The 12,137-nt window shown below is 37.2% G+C and overlaps 1 protein-coding gene across 1 annotated transcript in view; it reads left to right on the forward strand.

Annotated features, from left to right (window-relative positions):
* The window catches only part of EBAG9 (estrogen receptor binding site associated, antigen, 9), a 49,294-nt gene that overhangs the window by 10,017 nt on the left and 27,140 nt on the right, over window positions 1–12,137 (forward strand). The window contains exon 2 of the mRNA XM_006830647.1: window positions 3,512–3,609. Within this exon, the coding sequence (XP_006830710.1) occupies window positions 3,527–3,609 (83 nt within the window). The 5' untranslated portion in view covers window positions 3,512–3,526. The remainder of the gene's footprint in view (window positions 1–3,511; window positions 3,610–12,137) is intronic.

Below are 12,137 nucleotides of genomic sequence, written 5' to 3' on the forward strand. Positions count from 1 at the left end.
CAAGGAGACTAAGTTCTACATTGATGTGCTTGAAGTCCCTCCACACGGTTCTTCTGGGGCCCTTCACAGTCACTGTGCATCCCTTCAGACCCATGTCGACATTCTCTGGAATGTCTTGTCAACAATCTGGTTGCTGAGAATGGTTTTCATTATCTTGGTAGAAGTGGAAAAGAAGTCACATCTGTTTTGTTTTGTTTGAAAAGAAACTTTGTTTCAAAGTCTTCAAACAACCAAGATGACCTGGTAGCTGAGGTTTATATGTTGGTCTTTTTCAGTGTGTTAATATTTAATGAATAGTAGCATTCCTTTTTATTATATCATTTTGTAGCATACAGTGTGAAACAGTCTTTTTTATGCTCATTTTTTAAGCTTTTATTGTGCATTGAGTGAGTGAGACTTACAGGGCATATCATCAATTTTTCATTTAGCAAATCATTGTAATGATTACAGTCCCCTCCATGCACTGTCAGCCAACAGTATTTTGCCTATATTACCTTTTTTTTGATGTACACACACCACATTGAAAATACATATTCATTTAAATGTCTAAAGGACACATTTTGCAAGCTAGGCACAGTGCCCTTCTCAGTCTATGGGCATATATAGTCCTCTGCTGCTGTATCTCTCTATACCATCACCTCTGCCACAATCTCTGTTGTCTCTGCTTTTCTGGTTAGGATCCCTCACTCCTCTCATGTTTGCCCCTTCTGATGGTCCTAGGGTCCTCTGTTTGTGAAATGACAGATTAACTGCTCCCCCCTTTTATTTGCACCTCTTCTACATTTACAGTTGTGACAATCACCATTAGACCAGATAATACTCACAATTTAATCATAAAGTCCTATTCCTCTCATCTGGGCAAAAGGAAAAACTATCCAGTAGGGTTTCTGTTTCTGTCTGACTCTCCTCATTGTAACAACACTAAGCACCCTCATGAAAGATTGAAAGTCAGCCACTTTTGTGCCTTTGTACTCTCCAGGACACCCCCCTTCTCCCCCAACTAAACACATTTGTTTTTGAAGAAGTACAGCCAGAAGGCATCTTAGAAGTGAGGATGGCAACACTTCATCTACAGATTTGGATAATTTCATCAGGTTCTTTTCTCCTTGTGAGAATGACATGTTTGGTAAGGTAGAGAGTCAGCAAAGCAGAGGAAGAGCCTCTGTGACATAGATTGACAAAGTGACTACGGTAATGGGGTCAAGCATAATAACACTCATTTTTGGAAATTTTTTAATTAATAGGAATAGGATAATATACATTTATACAATACTATAACTAAACTTATTGCCATCTAGTACTCAATCCTGTCGGATAGAGTCCTGCCACCATAGGGCGGCTAAGGCTGTAGTTTTTATGGAAGCAGATTGCCACGTCTTTCTTCTGTGTATCAACTGGTGGATTTGAACCACCAACTTTTTGGTTAGCAGTCAAGCGTTTAAATGCTGCCTCACCACAGCTGTTTCTATATGATATAACCAAACCCACTACCATCGAGTTGCTTCTGACTCCTAGGGACCTTGTAGAACAGAGTAACTGCTTGCTCTCCTTACAGTGTTCCAGACTGTAGATCTTCATGGGAGCAGACAGCCTCTTCTTTCTTCTGCTGTATATGGTATTGCTCCTGTTAAGTATCGTTGAGTCCGTTCTGACTCAATTCCAATTCATAGCAATCCTGTATGGGATTTTGAGGAACAGCTGGTAGGTCCCGTGACCTTGCTGTTGACAGTCCAGTGTTTATCCTGTAGTGCCACACTAGGATTCCATGTATGATATAGTTATGTTGTTGTTGTTGTTAAGTGCCATCGAGTCGATTCTGACCCATAGTGACCCTGTATAGAGTTTCTAAGGAGCAGCTGGTGAGCTTGAACCACCGGCCTTGTAGTTCAAATGACTTTGTAGTCTGATGCATTAGCCCACAGCGCCACACCATGACATAGGTGACTAAAATGTATACAGGAAAGTTTGGAAATAATTTTTATATCTTAAAGACTTGCAAGATAATGTCTCTTGTAATATATTTTGAGAATTTTTTACTCCATTATTATGTTGAATTAGTGCTGTTAAGTGCCATCCAGTCAGTTCTGACTGTTAGTCATCCTCTGTACGGTGTTTCTGAGGAGCATCTGGTGTGTTTGAACCACCAAACTTGTGGTTAGTAGTCCAGTACTTGTCTTACAGCACCACACCAGAATTCTATTATGTTGAATCGTTGTTGTTAAGTGCTGTTGAGTCAGTTCCGAACCATAGCTACCCTTTATAGGATTTCCGAGGAGCAGCTGGTGAGCTTGAATCTCCGACTTTGTCCAGCACATTAACCTACAGCACCAGGAGTAGAAGCAGTGGAAGTGGAGCACACTTACCTTGTTTCTCAACATGGGACAATGTCCAGTTTTTCACCACTAAATCTTATGTAACTGGAGGTTTTCATAGATGCCTTGATCAGGTTGAGAATGTTTTCTTCTAGTTTTAGTTTGCTGCAATTTCTTACCAGGAATGGATGTTAGATTTTATCAAGTTCTTTTTCTGCATCTATTGATGATTGTATGTTTGTTTTTTTTAAAAAAAGAAATGTTAATATTTCAAGTTACCTGGAATAATTTTCAAAGTTTAAATTCCTTGACTAAGTCCTACGTACTCATGATATATTGCTGTATTTTTATGCAAATAATGAGTGCCTTCTGAGTATATTTTCCAGTAGTTCCTCCTACCTGGAGGTAGTATAGTAAGCGCCATTATGCCAACACTATTTTTAACATATTGCTGTTAAAAAGAAAACAAAAACACTAATGTCCATTTACAAAAAATGCCTGGGGGGATGGTGGTAGGGGATTGAGTGGAGCAGATGACAAATGAATGCAGAGGTGTTTTTTCGTTATGTGAAGATACTGTAACCTTTTCATATATGCTGGCTGGATTCAGTTTACTAATATTTTCTTGTATTTTCTGTCAGTGTTTATGAGATGTTGGTTTATCGTTTTATTTTCTGGTAATGTCTGTGTCTGGTGTTATCAGTATAATGTTGGATTCAAAGAATGAGTTGGGAAAGACCTCCTCTTCAATTTTCTGACATTTTGTGTACATAATTGGTTAGCATTTCTTTCCAGTGTATGGTAGAATTCACCAGTGACACCATCTGGGTCGGAAAGCTCTTTAGTTACAATTTCAATTTTTCAAAAGACTCACTGTATTATTCAAAATATTTTTATTTTAGCCAGAATAAGTTTTGTATTAAAGAAATTTAAGTAAAATTATTTTTAAAGGTCACATGTTTAGATGTTTTGAACAGAAGATTCATTGCCTTTCAACTGTTTAAAACACTTAAACCCTAGTTTCTCAAATTGTTACTATGATTTACATTGTAATTTAAAATTTTACTGTGTTATTTGTAGTTTCTAGAGAAAAATAAATCAGTCAGCTTTTTTAAGTCTGTAATTGAACTTTTCAACTTTGGTAAAGAGTATGACTTCTGAAAGTAACTTAGTACATTTACTTCTGTGTCTTTCCACAGGATTTGAGTCCCACCATGGCCATCACACAATTCCGCTTATTTAAAGTTTGCACCTGCCTAGCGACAGTATTCTCATTTCTAAAGAGATTGATATGCAGGTAAACACATTTGTGTTCACAATGACCTGTTTATTTCTATCTGGTTTTAGATATATTTATAGCTACAAAAAGTCAGGACTGATTATATTATATTTAAGCTAAATATCTTGATTGTAGTTTGTATTCATTTATCACTTTTACTATTTTTCATATATTTTATGTAGAAAAATCTGGAAAGTAGAAGTTTTGATCTTTTTGTTATTTCAAATTCTTTTATCTCCTATTAAAATAACATGCTTAATATTAGAGACTGTCAGGAGTACATAAATCAACTTTCATGATTATAATAAACACAGGGCTTCTATGTACCTAACCTGATTGTTTTATTATCAGATTGTTTTATTAAGGTGGTCAGGTAGGCATAGATAGGTATTTCTTTATATATTACAATGTTATCTTTATATTAAAAATAATTATGTTGAAAAAGAGCAAAACTGTTTAACAGAGAAATTTCAAACAAAATAGATATTTTATGTCTCTTAAATGACATTCTAGAGTATGCATGTAGTCCATGGCAGGGTAAGTTGTTTTGTTTCAGTAGGTCACCCAAAGACCAAAATTCCTTTTATCTTGTAGCAGTACCATACCCTAGAGCTAGAGTTCCTAAGCTGTGAACAAGTACAACAGACTCATAAAGGTACCACAGGTGATTTTCACCAAATTTCCAGCAAAACTGTGATGGTGATAGTCAGCATCTTTTGAACACTGTACAGACTCCAAGCTGAGAATAGTTCACACAACATTCTTTCTGATGATGTTCTTGAATGCTTGATATTAACTTTTTGTTTATTTTTACTTTTGATGACATTGTATCTCTGCAAAGCTAGGCTTTTTAATGGTTGCTGTAATTGAAACTGAACACTGTGTCAAAATAGATGTGGGACAGGAAATGAGGGTGGCAGTGTTCGTTTTGATTCCAAGGTTTGAGAAGTTGTGCAGTGCCCAACAGGCACACACTCTCCAAAAGTCAGTAATTATGTTTAAGAATGAAACAAAGATTTACCTTTTACTTTCAATATATGTGTATTGTTTATGTATGGGGGCGGGGGCGCTTGAAAAAGTTCATTGAAAAATTCCTATCTTTTAATTCCATTTTTCCACAAACTTTTTGAAGGCCCTTTGTATATGTATTATTTAAAATTTTTATTTATTATATGTAGTACCTTTATTTGGGAAGTGCAGTGGCTTTGTAGGATAAGCTCTGGGCTGCGAACCACAAGCTGGGTGCTTTGAGCCTACTAGCATCTCTACGGGAGAAAGATGAGGCTTTCTGCTCCCGCAAAGATTTATAGCCTCAGAAATCCTATAAGCGTTGCTATGAATCAGAACTGACTTGATAGCACTTAACATAACAGTGACCTTTATTTACTGTTTTTTTCAATGTATGTATATTGTTTATTCAAATAGCTATTAAGTGTTGGATATTAAGTTTGATGTAATGTTATTTGATATTAAATAAAGTTGTTTGATATTAAGTTGTTTGGCCCTAACTACTGAATCAGTGAAACTGCTAGGTATTGCTTTTGGCCTGGGGGCTCTGTGTAAAATTTATTGGCATACTAAGGTTTGGTTAAAGTCAAAGAGGAAATGAAGGACAGTCTTTTTAAGTAGACATGAGTTAGAAGTTTCACACAATTCTGTTTATAGCCCTATTGACCACAGCTGTGTCATGTAGCCACCTAGCTGCAATGGAAGCTGGGAAATATAATCTATAGCTTAATGTCTCTTTGATGCCTACTAAAACTTCAAGAATTGAGTGGCACTGAATTTATTATTATAAGTGCACTGGTCTGGAACTTAAAAAAAAAAAAAAAAAAGGTCAGGAGTACAACAATGAAAATGGGTAGATGACATACAGTGGACATAATTACTGGAGGTGGCAAAATCAGGTAAGACAGGTAAAGCTTAGGTGGTTCTATGGAAATTACCCAGGAGGAGTGTGGGATTTAGAGTGTTGAAAATCAGTGACATACACAGATCAACAGAATGAGGAAGAATAGCCAGAAATTTATTATAAAAAGGATAAGAATGGTTTTCTAGAAGGTAAGAAGCTAAAAGAAGCAATTATGTTAACAGTGGTGATAAATTATGGGTGGGTAGGATGTTTCTTTTTTTGTATCCGTATTTTTGTTACAATGAATATAGATTACTTTTAGAATTAGAAATTACATTTCATTTAAAATATTCAAGCAATTTCTGTTGTTACTGTATATTTCTATTGGCAATGTCAATGTCAATATATTTAGGATTGATTATACATTCAATTTTAAATTGACCTTTTGTTTGGTAAAGTTTCCTCTTAGGTATCAAAAGGAATCTATTCTGTGTTCTAAAATGCCAAACTTAAATCATAAATTTGAGAGTAGCTTATGTTACTTTGCTATTTATCTTTTAAACAAATTTTGACTTCTTATAGTAAACATAGTTTGCTTTATCAATTAACTCTTAATTAGATTCTTTTTAGATTTTTATCTAAATGTGGTTTTTGAATTTCAGCCTCATTTATATTCATTCAATATCCAAAATGTTCTTTGATCATATTTGCATAATAAAGGTATGAGTATTTGCCAAGTAGTCATGGATCAAGTTTGGTAGTACCCTGTTGTTGTTGTCATATCTATTCTAACTCATACCTACCCTGTGGACAACATAATGAAATTTCCCAGTCCTGTGCCATCCTCACAGTTGTTACATGTGAGTTCATTGCTTCTGCCACTGTGCCAGTCTATCTCATTGGGGGTGTTTCTCTTTTTCCCTGACCCTTCACTTTGTTGTTGTTGTTGTTGTTAAATACCATCGAGTCAGTTCCAACTCACAGCAATATTGTATAGGGTTTTCGAGAAGCGTCTGTTGAGCTTGAACCTGCTCACTTTGTGGTTCACACCGACCTTGTGGTCCAGTGCTTATCCTACAGCACCACAGCAGGACTCCTTATTGAGCATAATGTCCTTTTCCAGGGACTGGTCCCTCCTGATACTGTGTCCAAAGTATGAGAGACAAAGTCTTGTCATCCTGGCTTCTTAGGAGCATTCTGGCTGTACTTCTTCCAACATAGATTTGTTTGTTCTTCATGCAGTCCATGGTACTTTCAATATTCCATAACTCAAATACATCAGTAATTCTCTGGTCTTCCTTTTCCACTGTCCAAATTTCATATGCATATAGACTGTTGAAGACACCATGACTTGGGTTAGGCACACCTTAGTCCTCAAACTGCTGTCTTTACTCTTGAATACTATAAAGAGGTCTTGTGCAGCAGATTTGCATAATGCAATGCGTTGTTGACTTCTTTGCTGCTTCTCTGACTATAAATTGTGAATGCCAACAAAATGAAGTCTTTGACAACTTCAGTCTTTTCTGCATTTATCATGATGCTATTGGTCCAATTGTGAGGATTTTGTTTTCTTGATATTGATGTGCAATCCATACTGAAGGCTTTCTTTGATCTTCATCAGTAAGTATCTTAAGTCTCTTGGCTTTCAGCAAGCAAAGTTGCATCATTTGCATATTACAGCCTGTTAATGAGTTTTTCTCCAATCTTGATGCTACATTCTTCTTCATATAATCCAGTTTCTCAGATTATTTGCTCAACATACACACTGAATAAGTATGGTGAAGGGATACAACCTTGGCGCACACCTTCCTAATTTAAACCATTGAGTGTCCCTTGCTCTTTGAACGATTGCCTCTTGGTTTATGTATAGACTCCTCATGAGCACAATCTAGTCTTCTGGAACAGCTATTCTTTGCAGTGTTATCCATAACTTGTCGTGAGCTACACAATTGAAAGCCTTTGCATAGTTAATAAAGCACAGACAAACATCTCTCTGGTATTCTGTGCTTTCAGCCAAGATCCATCTGACATCAGCAATGATATCACTAATTCCACATTCTCTTCTGAATCGAGCTTGAGTTTCTGGTAGGTCCCTGTTAGTGTTCAGTTGTAGCCATTTTTTAATTATCTTCAATAAAATATGAATTGCATGTGATATTGTTTGATAATTATCCCATTCCATTGGGTCCCCTTTCTTTGGAATGAGCAATATGTGGATATCTTCCAATTAGTTAGTTAGATAGCTGTGTTCCAAATTTCTTGGTATAGATGAGTGAGCGTCTCCAGTGCTGCATCAATTTGTTGAAAGATTTCAATTTGTATTCTGTCAATTCCTGCTTTTTACCAAGACTTTCAGTGCAGTTGGGACTTCTTCCTTCGATACCATCAGTTCTTGATCATATGCTACCTCTTGAAATGGTTGAACATCTACCATTTCTTTTGATACAGTGACTCTGTGTATACCTTCCATCTTCTTTAGATGCTTTCTGCCCATGGATTCCTTCAAGATTGCAAGCCAAGGCTTGAATTTTTTATTCATGTCTTTCAGCTTGAGAAATGTTGAATTTGTTTTTCCTTTTTGATTTCCTAACTCCAAATCTTTGCACATTTCATTAAAATACTTGGTCTTCTGGAGCTGCCCTTTTTCTGTTCAGCTGTTCTTCCATTTGCTTTAGCATCTCTATGCCGGAGTGAAGTTTCAGAGTCTCTTCTGACATGCATTTTTTTTTGTTTGCTTACTTTATGATGTTCTTGATGTCATCTCACAGCTGTTCTTGTCTTGGGTCACTGGTGTCTAATGCATTAAATCTCTTCTTGAGATGGTTTCTAAATTTTGGTGAAATATATTTAAGGTCATATTTTTGATCTTATGGACTTGTTTTAATTTTCTTCATTACACTAGCATATGAGCAATTGATGGTCTGCTCAACAGTTGGCCCCTTGCTTAGTTTTGTCTGATGTTATGGAGCTTTTCCACCTTCTCTTCCCATAGATGTAGTCAGTTTGATTCTTGTGTATTAAATCTGGTGAAGTTCATGTGTTTAGATGTTTAAAAACAGGTGTTTGCAATGAAGAAGTCATTGAGCTTACAAAATTCTTCCGTGCGATTTCCAGCATCATTTCTATAACCAAGGCCATATTTTCCAACTATTGACCTGTCCTCTTTGTTTCCAACCCTTGCATTCCAATCAGCAGTGATTATCAGTACTTGTTAATTTCATGTTTAGTCAATTTCAGACTGAAGGTGTTGGCTAGTAGAACTCTTCAATTTTGGATGACCCTGCTGGTATTTAAGATACTGGTGGCATAGCTTTCAACATCACAGCAACATTTAGTAGGTCACCATAGTATGATAAACTGGCAAATGGTGGGGGGGTTGTCCCCTGGAAATTGGAAAATAAACAATGGAAATTGTTTTTGTTTTTATTAGTTTAGGTTTATAATCATATCCCTTTCTCTTTTGAGTCATCAGTTGGAACCTTGAACCTGCTGAAGCCTATCCATGATCATGTGCTACCAATTAGAAGCATAAACAAAGCAAAGTGGCATAAGTGACATCAATAGGAATCAAGATTAAGTCTGCATTGACTAATATCAAAGTTGTCCTCTATCTCTGACTTTAATTGGAGGCATTAACAAGCAAAGCTGATGGGTGATTGCTCTTGACTGAACAGTTGAATATAGAAACCTAATAGCATCTTAAGTGAAACTTTATGTCTGCTTATTTCATGGTCTAATTTCACAGTCCTGGTGTGGCTCTGTAGGATAAGCAGTAGAGTGCAATGCTGGTTTGAACCACTGCTCCTTGAAAACCCTTATACAGGGTTGCTATGAGTCAGAACCAACTCAACGGCAGTTACCAACAACAATTAACAACAATAGTGGTGCTGTACAATAAGACAGGGCTGCTAACTGCCAGGTCAGCATTTCAAACCTTCTAGCTGCTCAGAGGGAGAAAGGTGAGATTTTTTGCTCCTGTAATATATATAGCCTTGGAAACCCCATACAGGGTTGTTATGAGTCAGAATCTCCTAGTTGGCAGTGGGTTTGGTTTGGGTTTTAGTTTACTAGCACCAGCCAAAGTAAACCAAACTCCTTGCCATTAAGTCATTTCCAGCTCATAGCAACCCTCTTAACTTGCTATTCTTAAGTGCCATCAAGTGGGTTCTGACTCGTAGTGACCCTGTATAGGGTTTCCAAGGAGCGGCTGCTTAGTTTGAACCACCGATTTTGTGGTTCATACCGACCTTGTGGTCTAGTGCTTTATCCCACAGTGCCACTGGACAGAATAAAACTGCTTCATAGGGTTTCTGAGACTTAGTCTTTATGGGTGCAAACAGCCTCATCTTTCTCCCGTGAAATGGCCAGTGGGTTTGGGCTGTTACATTGTGTATATATTTTTAGTTTATAAATCTCCATCTTAGAACCCTTTAGAATCATTAAACACAGTTTTTACACTGCTGATTTCAAACTGAAATTTGTTGTGAGAGTGGAGGAAACAAGTAACAGGGCACCAGTTAGAGAGTTTTAGGCTGGAGAGCCGTCTGTTTACAAATGGGAAAGGAGTTACAGGAACTGGTGAAAATGAATCTGCGAGAAAGCTTACATTGTGGGCCTAAAGGAAAATGGCCTGAGTGGGAGAATGGTTTGAATGAGTGGATTATTTCTCAAACAGAAAAAAAAAAAAAAAAAATCAAGCTGTTTCTACTATCACAATTGAGATCAAAGCAAAACTTCTGTCAAATGTAAAGGAATACCAGATTACAAGACAGGTTTCACATTGATTTCTAAATTAATGAAAAGGAGTGGCTTTTCCTATGGGACTGGGAGCAAACGGTGGTCAACTTCTGCGAATTCATCACAGAGGTTTCTGAACTCAACAGCTCTGCATTGGATGTAATTCTTATTGATAAAGTTCCAGTGTCTTTTGACATTGTGGCCACCAGGACTGTGGCTGTTTCAGGTGTGAAAATTGTAGCCATTAAACCACTGAGCAGGAGCGGGCTTGCTTCACTGTAATCCTTGGTTGTGCTGCGAGTGGGGTGAAATTAATGCCTTTTATGATATTGTTAAAGAGCTCTGGTAGCATAGTGGTTATGAATCTGGCTGCTATTCTTATAGTCAGTAATTTGAAACTACCAGTGGTTCTGTGAAGGGAAAGATGAGGCGTTCTGCTCCCGTAAAGATTTACAGCCTTGGAAACCCTATACAGGGTCACTATGAGTCAGTCAGAAGTGACTCCACGGCACACCAGCACCAGCGTGATATCATTATGTGTGGTGTTTCGTTGTAATATAAGGATTGGATGGGCTGTGATGTTATGAAAATATGTGCGTAAAGCCAGCCAGGTGATTTTTTTTCAAAATAGTCTTTACTAATTTTCTACATCACAGCTGTTTATAAGAGAAAACAAAACAAAATTTGAAATCAGATAAACTGGTGCCCGTATTACAATAACCACACTTGGTGACCTTACCTGATAGCTGCAGGCACGTTAGATAAGAGTTTAATGAAAAGAGTGGGAGTCTCAGGTTCATGAGTTTATACCATCAGGATGACTGAAGCGGGCAATGTTTGCAGAAGTCTGCAAGTGGGTGACTTCTGCTTGGAGACAGGTAACCCCAGAAACCATCTACAGTGGCTTCAGATGGGCTAAGAATTGTGTGCCAGCAGAAGACTGATGATGAAGATAGAGATGCTGATGTGATGAATATGACATCAGAAATCACAGAAGAGCATTTCCAGGCAGTTTTGGGATATTTCAGTGATGATAGTGACAAGGAATCAGTCTTTAAGAGTCCCAGGAGTTAAATGATGATAATGAATGAAGAAATTAAAATGGCCTATTTTAAGATGGAAAACATAATTTCTTCACATGCCTTTTATTGATTTCAGAGACATTGATTATCAAAAATATGTTTCAGTTTAACATTTATGAAGGCAGTAAAACATACATTGTTCTTACAGTTTTAGGCCTAGGGTCATTTTGTGCTTACTAATTTCACACACTCTTCATACATTCATACTCTTAGTTTCAGCATGGCACCCTGTTTCCATCATGAAACAGGGTGCCATGGTTACATTTGTTCACCATTGGTTACATTTGGTTTAGGAAAATATGTACCTTAAGTGAAGTTTCCATAAGATCAATTTTATCCCAACAAAATTAAATCCTTTGGACAGAAAAAAATTGAAGTTTAAGTGGGCAAGATGTAAAGAAATAATGGTATAGTGTTTTTATAAAAAACTTATGCTCCCCCACAACCAGTGCATTATTTGCATAAAATAGGGTTGTTGTTAAGTGGTGGTCCAGTAGATTCTGATTCATAGTGACCCTGTCTAGGATTTCCAAGGAGCAGCTGAAGAGTTTGAACTGTTAACCTTATGGTTGAAGCTAACCTTGTGGTCCAGTGCTTACCCTACAGCATCACATCAGGACTTCAAAAATAGTGCTGTTGTTGTTAAGTGCCATCGAGTCAGTTCTAACTCTTAGTGACCCTGTATAGGGTTTCCAAGGAGCAGCTGGTGGGTTTGAACTGCCAACCTTGCTGTCCAGTGCATTACCCTGCAGCAGCTCACTAGGTAGGCATCAATAATACCTCCTTTTTTTAGTATCTTGTTATGTGCCAGACACCACCTTCTTGTTGTTGTTAAGTACTGTGGAGTCGGTTCCGACTCAAGTTACCCTATCCAG

This window comes from Chrysochloris asiatica, unplaced genomic scaffold (assembly GCF_000296735.1).
Source record: "Chrysochloris asiatica unplaced genomic scaffold, ChrAsi1.0 scaffold00001, whole genome shotgun sequence".
In the NCBI taxonomy this organism is placed as follows: Eukaryota; Metazoa; Chordata; class Mammalia; order Afrosoricida; family Chrysochloridae; genus Chrysochloris; species Chrysochloris asiatica.